We start from the raw sequence: 21,897 nt of genomic DNA on the forward strand, positions 1-21,897 counted from the left end.
ATTCTTAATATTGTATTATGTTTGTTTCAGGATCAATATTAACAAAATTAATTTGTGGTTCAAGGAAATATTCCAGCATTATACATATATACAGGGAGATTATGACGTCGACATAAATATTTTGGCTCTAAAATATAAAGGGCGAGGACCAATAAATTTCAGTAAGTGGTGAAATCAATCCTAAGAAAAAACAACTTTCATATTTCACACATCAACGTTTAGAAAATAGCCTGTACCTCTTTGGAAATATGTTGGTCTTGTTAATGAAAATCTTGTCCAATGTTAGATATTTTGCTTTATTTAAATTGTTAACAATGTAATTTATATTAGCTAATAAAATAACATGTTTTAGCTAACTACAAGTTTGACTGCACAATAAATGGGAAGTTCATCGACAAAAATGGATAACAGTATTTGAAGTTCCGTAAATTTGGCTTAAGCCTGCATATAGGCCCCAGTAGACTCTCGGTGGGAAATTTATTCTTGGGGCAAAATCCTATTTTGTCAACAGCCATAAACAGTTTCGTCACAGATAATTCTGATTATTTTATAAATGCAATTAAGTCGACTTTGGAAAATTCTCTAGCCAATAAATTTACAGTGATTGCAAATTCAATTACTAATGAGTTTTATGCTGAATTGTTTCCAAATTAAGTAAATCGTTTAAGTCCATTTTCAAAGTCATTATTTTTCCCGTATGTTTTGCAAACGAGATGATATTAGTAGTTTAATTAATTCACAATGTTGGTGAACACTATTTATTAATTATAACTTATTATAACAGTAGATCTAAAATACGATATGTTCGAATCACTATAATGTAATGTACTTATAGCATTAGTGAGTGTAAAATAAAATGTTGTGAGTGACCCATCGCGATGGGTACCGTCCGAATGTTCGTGGAGAAGAGAGCGACTTGTCTCATTTTTTCAACCCTGTCGATGAGAAGATCGGAAGGGAGATTTATTGGACTCGACATTGGAAATTTTGGTCGTAAATCAAAGAAGGCGGACCTCTTGTAATTAGACGCACATCTGTCCTGAGTTCACTTTTGCCAAAATCGCGTGAATAGGACAACAATCGGTGCCTTCAAAAAATTATATGATGGCACGAAGCTAGACGTAATATTCATGGTCTTGAATATCTTACGATATCGTGGGAATATCATTCCCTATTAGTAAACTTTGCCGAAACAGAGGTCACTGGATTGTAAATAATTTGAAAGCATGTAACAGTCATCTTTGTAGTGTGGTTGATGACGTTTTCTGGCAACCAAAAGAAAAAGACTATTTAGAATTAAAATTTTAAGGTGGGAACTGCTATAACAACCAGAAATCTATCACACCCATTAATCGACTTTAAAAATGGACATTATTAGATAGTAGAAAAATATAAATTCACTTTACAAATAATTAAAAATGGGTTTTATGGGTTTTAAATTGATCAAAGTCAAAGTGTAATAGATATATGTTATATATAGAATATATGTTAAATCCATAGAATAGTTTCAAGGGAATTTAACCCGTATTCCAGGAGTTTTTTTACCAATTTTCAGTTGTTACAAATTTAAGTTTTCATAGTTGCATCTTCAAAATTACTTTGGAATTTGTCAACACAAAGAACTATTATAATAGCATTGCAAAAGTTGTTGTATCCGCAATTATTTGTAATAAAAAATTATTGGTCAATAGGTTTAAAACCTAACTTGTAAGTATAATCAGTAGATACAGTACCATAACATTGCAAAAGTAAACGGTAGACAACATATGTATTTATATATAGTGGGGATGGTGACATAGAATATACTTAACGAAATATACGTCTTAGCCAGCAGCATTTAGTAAATAACTTGATTGTATACAAAATGAAGAAATTTATCGTCATTTGTGCACTCATAGGGCTAGGATCATCTAAAGTCCGTAAGTACCTGTATATCTACATAGAGTGGATTTTTTAAATCTTTAAACATACCATGTTATTACCCTATGTTCAATTTAAAAAAAAACACACCTCAACGCATTGGAACGCAAATAACCAATATTACACAACGAAAATTTGAAACGTCAAAGTCAGTTTCCTGTTAATAATTTCTGAACTTTTCAAAAACTATGTATTATAAAGAAGAAAAAATAGAAATGCTCAATTTACAACAAAGCGACAATAGTTTCAGAAATATACGCGATTTATTCGCAGCAAAATATCTAAGAAAACTTATACCGGCCATAGAAACCATTCACTACATCGTCAGATCGTTTAACTCGGAAGGTTGAGTAATCCATTAACATAAAAAAAAAATTTAATTTTCACATGTCCTTATTGAAGAAATGACGTTAAATACTTTGTTTTGTGGAAGAAAATCATATAGCATCTTTGAAGTAGATATCTGAATATTTTACAATTTAAAAATTTTCTGTATCTAAAACCTTAAAAGGGTTCAAATACAAAGATTACAAATATTCTAATCATCAATTATTGTGCGAAGAAGATAACATTAGAAGAACAGATTTTTGCGAACGTGTACAAAATTTACTGTATGGAAATGGGGATATTTTAGCACAAATTTGTTTTACTAATAAAGCGTTCTTCTCCCTAAATGGTTGTGTAAATTCTCAAAATTACAGGAAAGAACTTATTATGATTCTGTTGTATCTTATTATATCCATTTCTTTCATTATTCCTCAGGTATTGGTTAAAAAAATGCCAAGTACAACATTTAACCCGCACATAATATAATGCGAGAATCAACGTTTGGATCAGCATAATTGGAGATGTGCTTATTGGATCGTTTTTTATTAAAGAATATCTCAATTCAGCTAAATTTTTGAATCTTCTTCAAAATAAAGTTTTGCCAGAAATTGCCAATTTAAATATTGAAAATCCATGGTTTCAAATGGATAGTGCTCCTCTCTGTTCTACAATTCCTATTAGAGATTTACTAAATTAGGAGTTTCCAGATAGGTGGATAGGCAGATTAGGACCAGTTTTATGGGCGCCCAGGTCTTTAGACCCCTTCTCCGATGATTTCTTTCTTTGAAACTACTTTAAATCTAAAATTGATAATAACATTTAAATTCAAAATGTGGAAGAATTAAAACAGCGAATTTGTAACACTTGTAACGAAATAAATCCAGCTTTTTTTAAGAAATTCCGTGTTAGAAATTGAAAACGGCCTTGCCTATTGTTTGGAACAAGGAGGGCATTTCTAACATTTATTGTAAATTTTTAATTTATTTCATTTTTAAACATTGTTGTTTCAATTAAAATTTGAGTTTTTACCATATAAACATTATTTTGTACCTATTAGTAATTTAATGTTGTTAAACGAAAGAGAAAGAGTTTTCCTTTTTCCTTTTTTAAAAATTTGAAGTTTTAAATGTTTGCTGTGTAATGTTGGTTGCTTACGTTCCAATACGTTAAGGTGTGTTTTTTAAAATTGAACATAAGGTAATAACATGATATGTTCAGAGATTAAAAAAATCTCACTGTACGTATAGTTATAATATTTCTAATTGAGAGTTGGATAGTAGTTCAAGAAAGTCTCATATTTGATGGTTAGTAGTAGTAAAAGTGTAGAAGGCGCCGTTGAATCTGTGTTGGCCCTTTTTAAAGTAGCGCAACTTTTTTGTTGCGTGATATGAAAGTTAGTACTAATAATTTTTTTTTCCCTTAATATGCTCTGTACAAAAAAAGATAAAAGTCTCCATGAACCTTCCTTTCCTTGAAATATTTGTAGCTTTTTTTGTATTTATTAAGAGGAGCATATGTATTTATTATCAATGTTATTAGATTAAAATCAATGTCTTGATTTACTGCCACGGCAAATATATCCAGTGTTCTAGTTAACCAATAACGATAGATTACTTAGTTGATTATCCTCAATAATGCGAAAACATTTTCCCCTTTAAACTTATAGTCCACATTTATACGAAATTGTGCATTACAAGTACGGTATCCGCCAAAATAAATAGTATCGAAACAGTGGGTGCTGTGAAGTTGCTTATATAATATGCACTGTTATTAGTTGAGAAGTTAATAGTATGCTGAAGTTAAATTTGATTTAAAAAAGCTTCTAACAACGGAAGGAAAAGTGTTTTTGATATAGCATTATTTCCGCTCATATGAAAATGGTCATAATAATGATTCAAGCTTACAACAGGTGTCAATAAAATATCGACAAACGTTTAATAAAGTAGCCCCCAGTAAAAGTGTGATATTAGCTATTGTTGAAAAATTTCGTCGCATTGGTAGTGTATAGTGTTAACGTAAAGGTTCTTTAGGTCGTCGAAAAACAGTATGTACTAACGACAATGAAGAACGTGTTATTGATCAAGTTGTGGAATCACTACAAAGAAACCTTGTGATAACTATATGTAAACTCAACATCTGTGAAACGTTTACACGTTGAATGCTTAAATTAATTAATGGTTTTCCATGTCGTATTTAAGTAAGACAAGGACTAAACGCTGCGGACAAACATGCAAGAGAAATTTACAATGATCACATGTTGAGCTTAATTTACAAGGATTCGGAATTCTTAAAAAACATATGGTTTTCAGACCAGGGTCACGTTCACCTTAGCGGTTATATTAATCGACAAACAACCAGATTTTTTAAATTTGAACGTCCTGATTTTATTGTAGAAAAACGATTCCACAGTTTTTGAGTTACCATTTGGTGCACGATATCTGGTCATGAAATGATTGGTTCCTCTTTTGTTGAACATGACAGTCAGAATCCACTTACTGTCAACAAAGAGCGTTACAGAGAGAAAATTATTTAACCTTTTGTGAGAGATATAAAGAATTTGCCGTGTACGAAATCTACAGGTGTGCATATAATGATTCAACAAGTTGGTTTAATGAATCATACAGCTGAGCGCACCTTCGACTTACTCCGACAGCATTTTGATAATACGATAATTTGCCGATGAACAGATTTTGAATATCTTTCTCATTTACCTGATTTGACGCTGCCTGATGCATACATTTGGGGCATAATGAAAGATAAAATATTTCACTCATAAAATCCACCGGTGAATATTATCCAAATATGAGAAAGAATTTTTAAAAAATTTCAGCAGTTACATAAACCACTTTTTATAAATTTGTTTAGTAACTTAAAAAAATTGATATGAAGCGTATTTACGTCAAAATGGTGAACATTTTGAACACCTAAATTACAGAGATTAAAAAATAAATCTAATTTTTACTTTCGGTATTCTTTATTTTGGCGGATGTTGTCTTTACGTAATACGACTTTCACCTACTAAATGGTAATTACAGTTAAGGTAGGTAAGTCAAATAATATTTAACCATTTCGTCACTGTGATAGACGTATGCTTATTAAAGTACATATTGTTAAACAGTTTAATTATATTACGTTTACTGTTTTAGTTAATTTCATAGAGCCTCTGCTCTGCAAATCATCTGATCCCGAATATGAAAAATGCGTTCAAAATGGCTTCAAAAATGCAACTTCTTATTTATTGAAAGGCATACCAGAACTAAGTGTTCCGCCCATGGATCCTTTCCTTATCCCAATGATGGTAGTAAATAGAACTCACAACAATGCAGTTCGCATAAACGCCATTTCCAGAAACATCAGAATCGAAGGGGCGAGAAATATAATCGTTGAAAGACTAAAGTAAGTATAAAATAGAAATAAGTCTGATTATTTCTGTCATATGTTAAAGTTAGAATTAAATGTTCACGGAATTTCGAGTTAAAATTTCACTGCCACATCTATTAGCCAATAAAATGATTCATCTTTCTTTTTCTTGACGTGAAATTAATGGGTTGATTTTTAAAATTTTTTTAAAAACAGCTTTTTTCTATATGGTTATTTAGTATGCATCATCAGCTCAAATTTTAATGATACGAACCTGACTTGTTAAGGTAAACAATAGTGGATACCACAATTATTCCGATTCGACGCTCATCATTGGGATCTCAGTAACTATAAGAGATACGAAGTCGGTTAAATTGGTGTAAAATTGTGCAATTCGGAGCTCAATAAAATACCTTTTTAAAATTTGAAAAATTCTAATTACTTCTGGAAATATCCGTAAAAAAAACGAAATTTTGAAAAAATTTTCTTTTCTTTATTGAGGTTATTTGAAGAGATAATTAAAAACGAATGACACGTCATAATTGCCACTTTCTCTCTTCTACAAAATAGTGATATCGTATTTGAAATCTGATGTTTAAATTTCTTGCAACCATCATCAACTTTGTTTTTTCTTATGGGCGCCATATTGGATTTTTACATTTTTAAATTCAGGTTTTTTTTCTGATTACGATGATGTATTACATGTTATGATTCAGTATTTCAGTTTGATTAAAGTATCAAAAAAATTGATTTTGCTAAGTGTGCTTTGGGAAACAAGATAAACAAGTATACTTTGGAAATATTTAAAAACACAAACATAATTGATATGTTAATTATCCGAGATTGTTAAACTGTTCTTACCCTTATTGTTTATTTAGTGTTTAAATAAAAATGAGTTCTACAAATGAAAAAAATCAGGACATGTTAAGACTTTATTTCATGAATCACAGAAATTCTATGCGAACCAGTGAAGCTTACTTTCAAGAATTTCCAGAAAGGCGGCAACCATATTTCTCCTATTTTTCTAGATTGGAACGAATTTTAGTTGAATGTGGTTCTTTTCAAAAGCCAAGAAGTAATTATGGTAATAGAATTAACGAAGAGGATACTAATCGAGTTCTAGAACAGGTTTATCTTTATAACACGTGCCTAAGTTTACGAATTAGCATTCAAAAAACTTTCAGGTTAATGCCCATCTGAGGAAATCTACAAATGAAATAGCATTTCAACTGCATGTACCTTAGATTAAAGGTTGGAAAATATTAAACAAAAATAACTACAAGCCCTACAAAATACATGTCTTTCAGAGATTATTACTTAGGGATTTTGAACGGCGATTAGTTTGTTGTAATTTGCTTAGACAACAAATTAATTTATATGTCAATTATCTGAATTTCATACTTTGGATAGACGAAAGCAAGTTCCCCAATTGTGGAATGTTTAATAGAAATAATAAACATATCTGGATCGTACAGAACTCACATTAAAACAAACCAATTAGAAATCAAGTTAGTTTTGGTTTGAATGTGTGGGCAGAAATTTTAAACGGTAACATAATAGGTCCCTTTATTTATGATAATAATTTAAATGGAGTTGCCTATTTGAATTTTCTACAAAATTACTTGGCGAATTATTTAGAAAATTTGTTACTCGAACAACTTCGACCTATCTAGTTCTAAGAAGATGAAGCACCTCCACACAACCTAAGGGGGATAAGGGATTTCTTTAACGAAGAATTTGCTAGTCAGCGGATTGAGAACCGAGGGGTAGTAGAATGGCCCACGAGATCACCTGACTTATCGCCTCTCAATTTTTACTTATGGGAAATTGTAAAAAATAAAACCGATACAAAATTTAGAAGACCTGTGAGCACAAATTATAAACATAATACATTTGCAACATTAAGAAGACGCGACATCAATCATGCTATTAATAATATTGATCGCCGCATTAATTTGTGCATTGAACAAGAGAAAGGCATTTTTGAACATTTGTTGTGAATTTTTATTTATTTATATTTTTAAATTCATTTTTATGTAAATAAATTTCAGAAAACATTTATGTGTGATACATCACTCCATTAAAATCAAGTTTTTCAAAGTACTCTTAGCAAAATCAATTTTTTTGATACTTTGATCAAACTAAAATACTAAACTATAACATATAATACATCATCGTAAACAGGAAAAAACTGAATTTAAATAATATAAAAATTTAATATGGCGCCCACAAGAAAAAGCAAAGTTGATGAAATTTTTTTAAAATTTGAAGTTTTAAATATTCGCTGTGTAATGTTAGTTGTTTGCATTTCAATGCGTTGAAGTGTATTTTTTGAAATTGAATACAGGGTAATAACATGGTATGTTCCCAGATAAAAAGACTTACTGTACATCTATACATACGAGGTTTATTTAAAAAAAGGTGACTTTTTATTTTAACGGAAAAATACTTATTTATTCATCAATATCTATTTTGTCTCCTTCAAAGTAACCCCTCTGAAATATAATAGACTTGTTTCAGCACTTTTTCCATACCTCGAAGCACTATTGATATGTACTTTTTGGTATGACTTTGAGGTGTTTCAACGTTGCGGTCTTTATCTCCTCAATCGTGGTAAACCTCCATCCTTTCATGGGTCTATTCAGTTTTAGGAAGAGGAGAAAGTTGCAGGGGTACAAGTTCGGTGAATACGGTGTCTGAGGCATGATTACGATATTGTTTTTGATCAAAAGTTCACGAACAAGCAACGATCTGTGAGCAGGTGCATTATCATGATGTAAAAGCCATGAATTGTTTTTCCACAAATCCGCACATTTTCTTCGTATTGCTTCACGTATACGGCGCAAAACTCCAAGTAATATTCCTTATTGACCATACGACCTTTTGGCAAAAACTCATGATGCACCATGTCATTGTAATTGAAGAAAATAGTAAGTAAAACCTTCACATTTGACCATCCAGGGCGCGCATCTTCATTAACATCTTCTCGGCCTTCTTTGAAGAGCTTGTACCATTTGTAAACACTCTTTTTGCTCAAAGTAAACTCGCCAAATGCTAGGGTCAACATTTTAAATGCGTTGGAGCACTTAATTTTATTTTTCATACAAAATTTAATATAGATTCTTTGATCCATATTTTTCGATAGCAAGAAATCGCCAAGCACACCAAAACACGTCTTATCTTTATAGTTGTTAAAAACAAATTAAAAACGATAAATGGCTGATAATGCCAAGATATCTTAGGGACAAGTGTACCAATCTAACAAAAACAAAAAATCGAAAATCGAATGTACGTAGCACGCGAAACTGAAAAAGTCACCTTTTTTTTTAACAAACCTCGTATATGTATATTATACATATACATATGTATAATCGCTACCCCTCGTATGGGTGAGGTGGAGGTGATTTTTTTTACAGATTCGGATAATACGGCTAAAAATAAGAAAAATTGTTTAAAATATTTTTTTCGATTCATCCTAGAAAACACTTTATAGGATGCCTAGTATTCCAGATATTTTGATATTCCAGGTTAAATGTTACACACTTTATATATATACAGGATGTTTGGAAAAGTTGGTACAAAACTTAAGGGAAAAGGTAAATGTAGAGCCAAAAATAGTAAAATAATTTCCTATAAACATTAATCTGACGGAGCACTATTAAAAACCAAAGTGTACAGTCAAAATTTTGAAAACGAAGAAGAATTACAAATATGTATAAGAGAGGCATTCAATACGATTACCCCAGAAATGTTAAACAGAGTTTTAGATTCGACGGTGAAAAGAGCATACCTATGCCTGGAAAATAATGGTGGTTTATTTGAACATTTGTTATAATTTGAGATTTCGATTCGATTCAAGTTTAGCTGCATTGTTATTATTAAATACATAATTTAAAACAATTATTTTTTAAATTTTATGCTGATCTCAGTAATACGTGTAAGTAAATATAATTATGTACACGTCAAACAAATATAAGGTTTTACGACTTTTAAATAATTTTGACGCTTCCATAGCATTAATTTATTTAATATGTACCATTACTATAAGTCAAAATCATGGCCGACTTATCGAAAATTGCTTTAATGGCTATAACTCATAGAGTTTCTGAGAAAAATACTAAATGTAATACATGGCTGAAAAGGGAATTTGACGATTTTAAAAATATGAAGAATCGACATCACACCCATATGTAAATCAAAAGTTTACTAATTTTTCTCCGAAAGTAAAGATTTAATAAGAAAACTGACAACACTGCTAAGCAGTTCTCAAAAAAGTGCTTAAATAATGTAAAATTTTCATTCCTCTAATTATAACCGTATAAGAGTTACTTGCAAAAAACATAAACCGCCAAATTCGTTTTTTTTCCGGATATCTTCATAACCATTTGGAATTTAGCCGGTATAAAAACAGATTATTAATTTGCTTTAAATTGACCAACTTTTTCCCAATTTAAACCATTTTGTATCTATTATCGTTTCCGAGATCCCCATATTGTTCATTCTTATCTAGGACAGACTGTATATCCTAGTTCTGTGTAAATAAAGTGGTCGCGTAGGAAAAGCACGTATTTAATCTACTGGATCAGTTTCTTTGTCGAGTTGAATACTGATCCTTCCTGCGTGTCTCCCAGGAACTATAACGCAAAACGAACCCCTTCACTCCAGATGCACGTTAATCTGTTACCAACATCTCAATCGGTAACGCACACGCACATAACCCTGACTGATACTTAGAACTAATATTACGTCATATTCTGGATCAATTTGAAGACGAACCGTTGATTATTCTACCACAGTCATGGTGGTACCATGACGATACTCTTCCACTCAATGGACAAAAAGTAACAAATTATTTGAATAGGATTTTACCAAGTCAATGGATTGGAAACCATGGACCTGTGAGGTGGTCTGCTAGAAGTCCTAACTTGAATCCCTTGGATTACTTTCTGTAAGAATACCTTTAAAACCGTTTATACCGTGAAATTCTAAACAATATTAATGAACTACGACTGAATTTAATGAGGGAAATAACATCACTTCCCCATCGATCTATTCAACGTGCGATATTGAAATTACATAAACTGAATACAAAATGTATTGAGGCGAATGGCTTTCAACTCGAAAACCTTTTATAATTTTCTTTCATTTTTAAATTATTAATAATTAAAATATGTTCTAAATTTTAATTAAATTAGTATTATTATTAATATATTAAATAAAGATAACCTTTTGTTATTTTTTAATTAACATTTTTCAAATTTGAAAACGAATAAAATATTAAAGTTCATATTAAAACCAAAGAATTGATGATGGTCGCCAATTGACAATACGTCGGAAATAAAGTCTTATTGTGCCATCTTCTCCATCAGAAATAGAAGCCTTAATAATCTTTCATTCGCTTACCGTTATTTATGGGAATAACGTCAAAAGGAAGCAAAATCGAAATATCAGAGCTTCGGTTTTTTTTCTATATCGTGGGAACCCGTCGGAATTTTTCGGATTTTTAAACGGCATTTTATTTAGCATAAAAATACGCGATTTTGCCATAATTAAAATTTTTTCGTATCTTTAATGGTTTTCAAGATATTCATAGTGGCCCTTTAATTTGAGACACCCTGTATAGGAGACTCTTATGTCAGACGCTGTCAAAGGCCTTATTAATATCTATGAATAAACTTGCAGTTTTTCCGCCATTTAGGTATGTTGTTTGTATGTTCTTTCTCAAAAGGAACAGAAAGTGAATGGTCGAGTGTTTCGATTTAAAGCCAAATTGGTGTGGTTATACAGGGTGTTTCTAAATAGATGGTAAACATTTTAATGGGTACATCCTAAGCCAAATTTAAGACGAGAAGTTCATATAAAGATATGTCCAAAAATGCTTCGTCTTCGATTTACAAGGTTTGAAAAACACTTTTTTTTTCGTTTTTTTTAAATTACTCGTTTATTTTTAATCGAAATGATTTTTTGCTGCATTTGTTTGCTGTTAGGCTTGACAGCTATTGACTACTATGAGCCTACTATTGCTCATTTGCAGGTTTTATTATTTGTACTTAAAAAACAATGGTTTTCCAAAATTTTGATAACAGTGAGTTAGCTGATATGCACTTTGTCTATGGACTTGCCAACGGAAATGCCTGTAGAGCAAGACGAATATATCAAGAGCGTTATTCAGATCGTACCCTATGTGACAAAAGAACATTTACTAGGATCCACCATCGACTCTGCAAAACTGGAAGTTTAAAAATCGATAATACTGCAAAAGGAGCCCACTGTACGGTAAGAGCACCCAAAGTAGATGAAGCTGTTTTGAATACTATTGAAGAATAGCCCCATTTAAGTACTTGTAAAATTGTAAGCATTTTAAACATATCTCGTGTAACTGTTTTGAAAATCCTTGTTGCCAATATGCTGCAACCGTACCACATTCCAAGGGTTTAAGTACTGTTCCCACGTGACTTTCCGTTGCGTATAGCATTTTGTGAATGATTTCAGCACATGCTTATGAATAACCCTTTATTTAATCACTAAGTTCTCTTTACGAATGAAGCAAACTTTTCCCAAGAGGCAATAAGAAACTTTCACAATAATCATTTGTTGTGTAAAAAAAATCCTCATGCTTGCTGCAATCAAATTTTGAAGAAAAAATTTCAATAAACATATGGTGTAGAATGGTTGGGGATTTTTTACTAGGATCTTTCTTTGTACCAGCAAAAGTAGACGAACTAACATATTGCCAATTTTTAGAAGTAAATCTACCAGTACTATTGGAAAAGGTACCCCTTTTGTTACGACAAAAAATGTAGTTCATGCATGATGGGGCACTTCCTCATGTCAGTGTGTTGGTTCGTGAATTTCGCTAGATTGATCGCGGAAGTTCCTAGATCTCAATAGCATGGATTATTTTTTATGGGGTCACTTAAAAACTTTGGTTTACTCCATATCAATAAAAGATGAAGAACGTCTTAGAAATAGGTTTGTTAAGTCTTGTGTAGTAATACGTAATTCACCAGAAATTTTTCATAAAGTACTCCAGTCTATGAGAAAAAAATAGAATCATGTAAATTAGTAGGTGGGGGTCATTTTCAGCAGCTGCTATAAAATTAAAACTATATCATATTAAATAAAGTTCTCGATTAAATTTGATTGATTAACATTGATGTTAATAATTGCATCTGCAGGAAGCAGTTGCTTATTATCGCGAATATTACCTAAACCATCCATTTAAGTGAAATTTTGCAAGAGACTGAAAAGTGAGAAAATTCAATGCAGATTTCAAAAATTTGTCTAAAGGAATCAAAATATTACCAAAAAAAAATGTAATAAATGAGAATTCAAGATCTATTAATACGCATTACCCCGTATATGAAATCAAAATCCGAAAATTTCTGTTTGTAGAAGATTCTCGGAATATTATTTGTACAAATTTTCAGCAAGTTTCAATGAAAAATAAACAAGTAATTTAAAAAACAAAAAAAAAAGTGTTTTTTAACATCTTGTAGATCGAAGACGAAGTATTTTAGAACGTCTTTATATGAACTTTTCGTTTTAAATTAGGCTCAGGATTCACCAATTAAAATTTTTACCATCTATTCAGAAACACTCTGTATATTTTCTTATCAACTGTTGTAGTCTTTTATTATGTTATAGTTTGATAGTAGTCACATAATTGTAGTTTTTTATTATGTGCTCGAATACTTTACTCAGAACAGGGAATAGTGTGATAGGGTTATAGTTTTATTTGCGTATTGTCTAACCCATTTTTTGGAACAGTGCTACAATACCTTTTTTCCATGTGCAAAGTATTATATTATTTGTGATATAATTTTTTAGTTGATTTAGTATAAGTTCGTGTGTTTCTGAGGTAAAATTTTTCAAAACTTTACTCTTTATATTATTATTTTCCGGCGCTGTATTCTTCACTTGAGTAAGTACTTCGTCGTATTCTGTGTCCTATTTTTTATAGTTTCTCAATAATTAACGGAATATTTATGTTAGAGTAAAATCAGTGTTTTACAGAGACGCCTTTTTTTATTACTAAGTTGACATACCGTTGTTAAGTAAAAACAACGACATCTTTTAGTTTCTGATATTTCATATCAGCGTTGAAAAAAAAGTTAAAAATATTGATATAACTTGTGTGCGAAGCTTCATTCGTAGTTTCGTCAGAAAACTTTCTACCTCATCTACCAAAATGACATGTTCGATTTTTTTCAGAGCCGATCCAAAGAAAAATATAGGAGAAATCAGATTAACACTTCCCTGGGCATACATTGAAATGGAATACGATGTTACGGGGCAGCTACTAACTATTCCCTTACAGAGCAAAGGATACTTTAAGGGAAATTTCAGTAAGTTAATAACTAAGATTCAGTCGAGTCTTTGGCTCTGCTATTGAGTTTTATGAACTAAAATTGTAATTAGTGAATCAAAAGACCCTGTAACTGACAAACACCCTGACAATGAAATTCAAAAACGCCCGTTACATGTCAACTTACCAATATTTCCATGTAATATATTTGTAACTTCACCGTTAAGTCAATATTAGTGTTCTATCACATCGATGAAAATTAGCTAAAAAAGACTAATACAGGACGTTGCAAAATATTGCCTAGAGAATAATTGTAGGGCTGATTCTATATCAAAGGATATGAAATATATTTCTATTAAACATAGGGCTACAAATGCTATATGACCAATATACAGGGTGTTAATGTTTAAAAATGAATACCTATCATACTAACACATTATAATTTTTTCCTGTTCTTAGGTGATATAAAATTTCGGGTTAAAACATCTTTTGAAACCTATGAAAAGGACGCCGATGAATACTTTAGAATTAGAAAGATCAGCTCAAAAATTGTTGTAAGTGATGGATGGATTAAACTTACGGCAAAAAATCCAGACCTCCAATTTGCAGGTAAATTATTTTATCATAAGGATCGAAAAATATTCAATCACTAACGCAGGGTGAGTCACGTTTATATTAGCTCTGGCATTCGCTGGGCATAATATAAAAATATTTGGGCAATTTACAGGATATATTCAAAAGATTCTCTAGTTACTCAGCATTATTTTGGGGACATTTCAGTACATTGAGTAATTATTATTATTAGGCAAGGACTCCATAGTTTAAAAAAATGTTCTAAAACTTGATTCACACTGCATAGCAAGATCTGCGTAATCTGCAGATTCCAATCAATTGCTACTACTCCACTCCTAATATTAACGAATATGTTCTTTGCAGCTGATATAATTTCAAACTTCTTTAACGAGAACCCTCAAAGGGTACTGGAAGCAGTTAATCCCATTTTCGTAGAAACTTTTAACGAGCTCTTCAAGGTAGTTGCCGATCAAATATTGGCAAATATGAAAGCGTCAGAGTGGCTGCCTGCTTAAACGTTGTTATTTTAAGTAATAAAATTAAGTATTTCTTTAACAGGCATCGCAAACTGTGTTAAGTAAGTGTGTAATATTTATCGTAGCACTTCTTTTTTTTCTTCACTTCTTCACTTCTTTTTTTTCTTCACTTCTTCACTTCTTTCTTCTTTTCACTTTCTTTTTGGTTTTCTATATTATCAAATTATAATACAATTTTTAGTGTTTGAATTGGAGTAAAGAAGTGCATAAACTCGCTGTTTTAAAATATGATACAAAAACTCTTTTAACGATAGTTTAAGATTATATTTCTTTGGGACGCTCCTTTCCAAAATTATAATGAAACTTTTGCAAAATTGACTTTTTAAAAAAAAAGGACAAATTTTAAAGTACAATGACACCTGATGAAAAGTATTTGTCAAAACAAACATGCTTAGGCAAGCACTATACCATTTAAATGATCTGCAATGGATGTGCAGACCCAAGAGATATTTAAGATTGTAAGAGTTCCTTAGGCCCACTCTACACAAATCTAATCTAGATCCAAATTCGACGCTGGACTATATGATCTAGGGCTCCCCTGAAGGAACCAGGAATGTGTATACTAAAGCAAACTATTTTTCAATGTTAATTATTAAGCATTAATAATTAGCCCCTAAGTTTTGATTAAAAAAGGAGGCACCCTATATAAAAAAAACAATCAAAATCTTTTTTTGCATAATATATTAATGAAAATATCCTTATCAACTGAACTGATCAAACTTCGAGACGTATAATGAAAATTTATAGCTTATATTTGGAGTTAAATATCTTAGAAAATAAAAAATGTATTTAGGTGTGACAAACATAATAAATAGGCTCATGCCTAAATTATCGTGCGAGAGTATTTGAAGTTCCAAACTATAAGCTTCTAGCAAGTAATGAACCTATCTCTTTTTATATATGAATGGTTTGCCTTGGATGGAACTTAAAATGTCCTTGTATCATCGTGCAAGGATGCACCTATTTGAACATGTTACCCCCATTTAAATATATCTCCTATTTTTAGAGATATTTAACTTGAAATATAAGTTAGAAATTTTATTTATGTGTTTCGACGTTCCCGTAGTTCATTTCTCTTTTCTTACTTACGATACCTACTTAGATAACTTTAGCACTCTTAGTCAACAATTAACAAATATCTTGTATCAATCAAAATGTGATAAATTATAAGACAACCCTTAATACAATAACATCACTTTACACATTTCATTTTTTTCCATTCATTTAGGGCAGTGATATTGACGTTTTTATAATATATTAATTTCAATAAAAGCAGACAGGACCTATGTCAACCCTGAATTTTTGGCCTATTTTTCCAACATCTCTAAGTCCAATATCCATGACTGGCAGCCTTGAAGGTTTATCAGTTGTAAATTCTAATACTGTTTTAGCCCATACATCTTTGTGATACTGTATCGGAAAATAAAAAATAATTATGTATAGAATTTTGGAAGACTTGTTATTTTGCATATTACGTGACCATTACAAGCACACTTATTTTTGAACAAAAAGTCTTTGAAATCGGATACTTATTTCCGAACGGAGGGAGAATTATTTATGCACAATGCAAAATTTTACAAAATACACTAACTAGTAATAACATACCTTGCACTCATCCAAAAGAGCTTCATATCGCATAGAACCTTTCGGTGTAATTTCAACGTCACTATAACTCATTAATTTTAGGCCCTTTCGGTAAGTGTGTTTAGTAACGTCATAGTAAGCAACAGAGTTTCGACAATGGTAGGTAATATTTTGTGTGGCCTTTGATGATAACAAATGTAAATAACCAATCTGAGTGGAATCGGCTTTGTAATTAATCTGTGAATTTAAGAGATATAATAAAACGAATACGAAAATATTTTAATTACCTTCAATCCGTCCTTTATCTCTGACAGCCAAATATCGGGTTCACTTCCAATGTGATTTAACTCCGGTGATATTGCAGGGCTTGGCAATATACAAGAAGCTTTTTTAGTCATGTCACAGTGAACCAAAATGGAATCTCTAGGATCACCATCATTAGGGTCTATCCAATATTGCCCTAAAATAGGTATTGAATATTCTGACAAATTTCCTTGAAGGATTTTTTTCTGATAAATTTATTGTAACTATTACTAAAAAATCAATAAAAATGAAATTTTACTAAATGCTTTAATCTTAAAGTTAGGACGAAGAAAGATTACAATACGCGGTACATTTAGTAAAATAAACTAATAGAAAGAACTTTTTTGATTTTTGACAACTAGTTTATATTTGTTTACATGGTATAAAAATGCATTTTTTCCATTTGAATGGCATACATAGATTTTTTGTTTTACTTTTTAAACATTTCGATATTTAAAAACGGAATGCATTTTATCATCCATTGTAATTTAAAATTACGTATACCATTAAAAAAAAACACAAAATTTTGTAATATCTAAAAAAAATGTATCTAAAGAAAGTAGTAATTATTTTTAGCCGCATATTATATTTCAAAAACATTTAAATGAGAACTCATCATTTTCCAGGCAATGTGACTGTCTAAAATTGTGCGCTTTTTTGTTATGAGGAGTTTTTCACGTTGAATATGGCAGTACGGGTGATGTGAAAATAACTGTGTGTGAACTGTTATTTTGCACACTGCTGTTTTCAAAGTATGAAGATGCCTTGAAATCTTAAGTTTAAGATCTTATTTTTATCAAAATATCGTCAAAAAATATTTAGTTTCCGGCTCATGTGCGAAACCTCTTTGGTAGTCTCAATTGATTCTTTTAATCGTGAGCCACTTTTTTTATTCGAATGTTCAAACGCAATGTCACCAGATTACTATTTTTTGCACTTGATTCAATAATAAATATTTTATAGGATATTTTCGCTGCTCTGTGTTTCTTGATGAAAATGTTTTAATTGACAATTGTCCTAGACAAATAAAAATATAACTGTATTACCACTGGGATAATCAGGATACGCCGCCAAAATGTCTCTGCATGTACGCCCAGGATTCTTCTGTTCTCCATTTGGTCTTTTGTATTTCTCAAACGAAGCTTTCAGGTGTTCATAAGCTTTGGTGATGAGATCTTTAGTTTCTTCAACTGACAATTCTTTGCCAAAGATTCTGGGTACGTACGGCTCATCAGACAGCGGATCTGGTCCTTTCTGGGTATTTGTATTTGCCAAAATTGCAGCTAAAGATGCAGCATCGTAACCTATTCCTTCTCCTGGTGGTCCTGGTAATCCAGGTGGTCCTAGCAATACAATTAAAAATTTAAAAAAATATATACTATTGACATTTGAAGAGGAAATAAATACGTTCATTCACCAATGACACTTTTTATTACCTGGTTGCCCTGGGGGTCCTGGCCTCCCTTCGCTACCAGGCTCTCCTCTTAAACCAATAGCACCGGATGGACCTGGTGGGCCAGGGTTGCCATCACGCCCAGGGAATCCTCTCGGTCCTACGTCACCATCTTTGCCTGAACTTCCAGGCGAACCTGAATTTCCCTTTTCTCCAGATACTCCTGGTGCACCCGGGAGACCCTAAAAATTATACAATGAATAGATAAATTCTTAAATACGATAAGTATATTTTTATTTGTTAACATAATAAACTGGTTTTGAGTCATTTCAAACCTTGAAAATAAACGTACCTGCAAACCCATTAACCCTGTATGACCTTTAGCACCTTTTGGACCGGGCTCACCGGTATCTCCTTTACGTCCTTGCACTCCAGGAGGTCCCTGCTTTCCTCTTTCTCCGGGTCGGCCCTCTACCCCTTGAGGGCCCGTTTCTCCAATCGGGCCCCTTTCACCAGTTAAACCTATTGGTCCTGTTGGACCTGGAGGCCCCTACATACAAATAGATAAGCATCATCTTCAGATAAATGTGCATTAATTTAATTAGCTGTAGGGTGTCTTTCAAAAATTTCGGAAAGGTGAACTTATCCACTTACGTAGTAATCGATACTTACAGGCAATCCTGTGAGACCTGTATTTCCTGGGGCTCCGGGTAAACCCTGTGGACCTTTATCCCCAGGTCGTCCACTTATTCCCGGTGGTCCGATCTTTCCGGGTGAACCTAAAATGTGTGTCAATTTTACAATCACAAGCAAACGATCAGAGATGTCAGTTTTAAAATCTAAGAGCAAAGGGCTTTTCATCAAAATTAATATTTTAAGGGTATTGCAGTAGAACACATTATGTTAAAGGTTTTTGGACGCTCTAAAGCTATTGAAATAAATAATAACAATAATAATCAACATAAATTTTTACTTTTGTACCAGATTCCACTTGATTAAAATTTCACATTGTGCATCTATTACCACCAATGTGCAATAAGACAAATTGCAATGAGGTAATTAATGCACTTAATACCACAATGGCAATTTCACTATCACTTTACCTTCTGGGCCTTGGTCTCCAATAGGTCCTGTTATTCCTGGCGGTCCAACCATCCCTTGGGGGCCTGGAGGACCTTCTTGTCCTGGCTTTCCTGGAACACCTGGTTCTCCTGTGGAACCAATATGTCCGATAGGCCCTTTGTCTCCTTGAACTCCGGGAAGACCAGGTAAACCTGAAAGCCATTTTAAGTACCTTTAAAACTAAAATATTCTTAACAGGAAGATAACATAGAAATTTTTAAGTTATGGGTAACGCTGTGCCATATACATGTAGGAATATATTTCTTGTATAGATACATGCGAGCCTTGTGTATGGAGAAAAATTATACAGAAAGTTTTGTTTTTGATTCAAAATTTACTTAAAGAATACTATAACAATATGATTAATATAATTAAAAGTTGACTTTCTGAATCGAATCCTCTCAATACAGGTGAGTTCCAAGTCTGAGCATTCTACAATGACGATTTAAATATCAAACATTCTCTCATAAACAAACTGATATTTTGGGTTTAAAAAATGTTTGCTCCCTTTTTGTATTGTTTTGAAAAAATCCTTAAAAACGTGAAACAAGAAATGTTTACTTAATTAATTCTATAAGCAAAAGGTATACAGAGGTATCATATAAATATTTCTCACATGCATACAGGTAATTGAAGGCATTCTCTCATCAGAATTGTTCCACTCGCTCCTCTCCGATGCAAATTTATCACCAATAATAGATAATTCAGTAAAAACTTCTCCTTTAACTCGAAATGTTCCTCCTTGCATATATAGGCAGTTACTACTTCAATTTTTACTACCTCTCTCTCCAGAAGGACCTTGCGGCCCAGGTGGACCAGCAACACCAGAATGGCCATCAGACCCTGATTCCCCTTTAGGACCTTCTAAACCTGGAAGTCCTGGAGGACCTTGGAGCCCGGGATTTCCTGGTCTGCCTTGATCACCTTGATTGCCTTTGATACCTGACACACCTGGTGAACCCGGTTGTCCTGGATTACCGGGATGTCCCTAGTAAAACGTTAATATGGATAATGATCGTAGAGTTAATATGTGACATCTATTGATTTATATGTAACAGCTAATTTACGCTACGATAGCGTCAATTTTATTTCTGATTTCTAGTTATACAGGGTGGACCAATGAAAACGAAACAAGGCCGATTTTTCATATTTACCACTCAAAAAAAAAATCGCTGAGACCTGTCGATTTTTATTTCGAGGGGGAAATCTTTGCGCCCATTTTCAACCTTGCCACTTTCAACTCCTTAGCGGGGGAAAGTGCAACCCTTAAACCTTAAATGAGATTAGAGGTCAAGTGATGCACCATTTTAAAGATCATCGAATTCTCTTTGTAACGCTATCATTTTTTTTAAATTTGATGCAGTAGTTTTCGAGAAATCACGTTATAAATGTTGAAAAAGCCAACATTGAACAAATAATAGTGTTTTTTAATTCGTAACTTACATTAAAAAAAATGTAGGAAAAACCATTCTTTCTGAGCATAGATTTAAATTTCTGATAGTAGTAACTTTACAAAAGGAGAATAATTCAAAACATTTATCTACAATTTTACTGACTTTCTAATTTAACAAATGTTCAAAATGTTGCTCTCCTGCTTCCATACAGAAATAGAGGTTTTATTCAAAACAATCTCGGACGTTTTGAAGCATTTCAGGTGTAATCTTCCGACATTCATCAATGATTTGCTGACGTAAACAATTTAGAGACTGTGGCTGAGTTTTATAAATCTTACTCTTTAAGTCACTCCATAGGAAAAATCTAACAGTCTTAAATCTGGTGATCTTGCGGGCTACTCTACTGGTCCTCTTCGGCCAATCCATCTACTAGGAAAAGTTTCATTTAAGTACTGACAAACAGCAAAAGAATAATGAGGAGGTGCTCCATCTTGTTGAAATGTCAACTCATTCTCATTGTAACGGTCATTATATTCAATAATTTGTGTCAAAGCGGGATCGATAGTATCTTCTAACAATTGCAAGTACATCTCTCCTGTTAGATTTCCTGGTAGAAAAAAAGGACCAACGACACAATCGCCATAAATTCCCACCCAGACGTTTATTTTCTGCGGATGTTGAATGTGAACTTCACGAAATAAATGTGGGTTTTCATCAGACCAATATCAACAGTTATGACGATTAACAATACCGTTCAGAAAAAACGAACACTCATCTGAGAAGCAAATGTTGAATAAGAAATTCGGGTTATTTGTTATTCGTTTACTAATTGTTTCGCAAAATTCTAAACGTCTATGAAAGTCATCTTCACTTAATTCTTGCGTAAGATGAATTTTATACGGATGAAATTTATAGGCTTTAAAAATTCTTCGGATGCTCGTACGGGAGGTGCCAGAAACTGCTTGTAATTACCTGGTACTTAACGTAGGGTCAATATTAACTTGGCCGAAAACAGCAACTTCCATTGCTTCGTTTCCCACTATTTTATTTGCAGCGACTCGTTTCTGATTTGTTACC

The 21,897-nt window shown here is 32.3% G+C and overlaps 2 protein-coding genes across 2 annotated transcripts in view; one reads left to right on the top strand and one right to left on the bottom strand.

Moving 5' to 3' along the window:
* The first annotated feature begins 1,815 nt into the window (after nucleotides 1-1,815).
* Nucleotides 1,816-16,323, top strand: LOC136409896 (uncharacterized). The gene is made up of 5 exons (XM_066391744.1): nucleotides 1,816-1,919; nucleotides 5,394-5,643; nucleotides 13,822-13,955; nucleotides 14,375-14,524; nucleotides 14,852-16,323. The coding sequence occupies exons 1-5, from the start codon at nucleotides 1,865-1,867 to the stop codon at nucleotides 15,001-15,003; spliced, it is 741 nt and encodes a 246-aa protein (XP_066247841.1). The 5' UTR covers nucleotides 1,816-1,864; the 3' UTR covers nucleotides 15,004-16,323.
* The window catches only part of LOC136409885 (collagen alpha-1(II) chain-like), a 28,478-nt gene continuing 22,868 nt past the window's right edge, over nucleotides 16,288-21,897 (bottom strand). The window contains exons 18-26 of the mRNA XM_066391721.1: nucleotides 20,207-20,414; nucleotides 19,408-19,578; nucleotides 18,977-19,083; nucleotides 18,657-18,854; nucleotides 18,348-18,546; nucleotides 17,958-18,254; nucleotides 16,896-17,068; nucleotides 16,630-16,845; nucleotides 16,288-16,434 (exon numbers count right to left, since the gene is read on the bottom strand). Of these exons, the coding sequence (XP_066247818.1) occupies nucleotides 16,288-16,434; nucleotides 16,630-16,845; nucleotides 16,896-17,068; nucleotides 17,958-18,254; nucleotides 18,348-18,546; nucleotides 18,657-18,854; nucleotides 18,977-19,083; nucleotides 19,408-19,578; nucleotides 20,207-20,414 (1,716 nt within the window). The remainder of the gene's footprint in view (nucleotides 16,435-16,629; nucleotides 16,846-16,895; nucleotides 17,069-17,957; nucleotides 18,255-18,347; nucleotides 18,547-18,656; nucleotides 18,855-18,976; nucleotides 19,084-19,407; nucleotides 19,579-20,206; nucleotides 20,415-21,897) is intronic.

This window comes from Euwallacea similis, chromosome 7 (assembly GCF_039881205.1).
Source record: "Euwallacea similis isolate ESF13 chromosome 7, ESF131.1, whole genome shotgun sequence".
Classification (NCBI taxonomy): domain Eukaryota; kingdom Metazoa; phylum Arthropoda; class Insecta; order Coleoptera; family Curculionidae; genus Euwallacea; species Euwallacea similis.

Excerpts from the sequence above, each read along its gene's own strand:
- LOC136409896 (XM_066391744.1), top strand. The coding sequence starts at position 1,865 with ATGAAGAAATTTATCGTCATTTGTGCACTCATAGGGCTAGGATCATCT. Across the intron at positions 1,920-5,393 it reads GCTAGGATCATCTAAAGTCC|TTAATTTCATAGAGCCTCTG; the intron begins GTAAGTACCTGT and ends TTACTGTTTTAG. Across the intron at positions 14,525-14,851 it reads TCCAGACCTCCAATTTGCAG|CTGATATAATTTCAAACTTC; the intron begins GTAAATTATTTT and ends TGTTCTTTGCAG.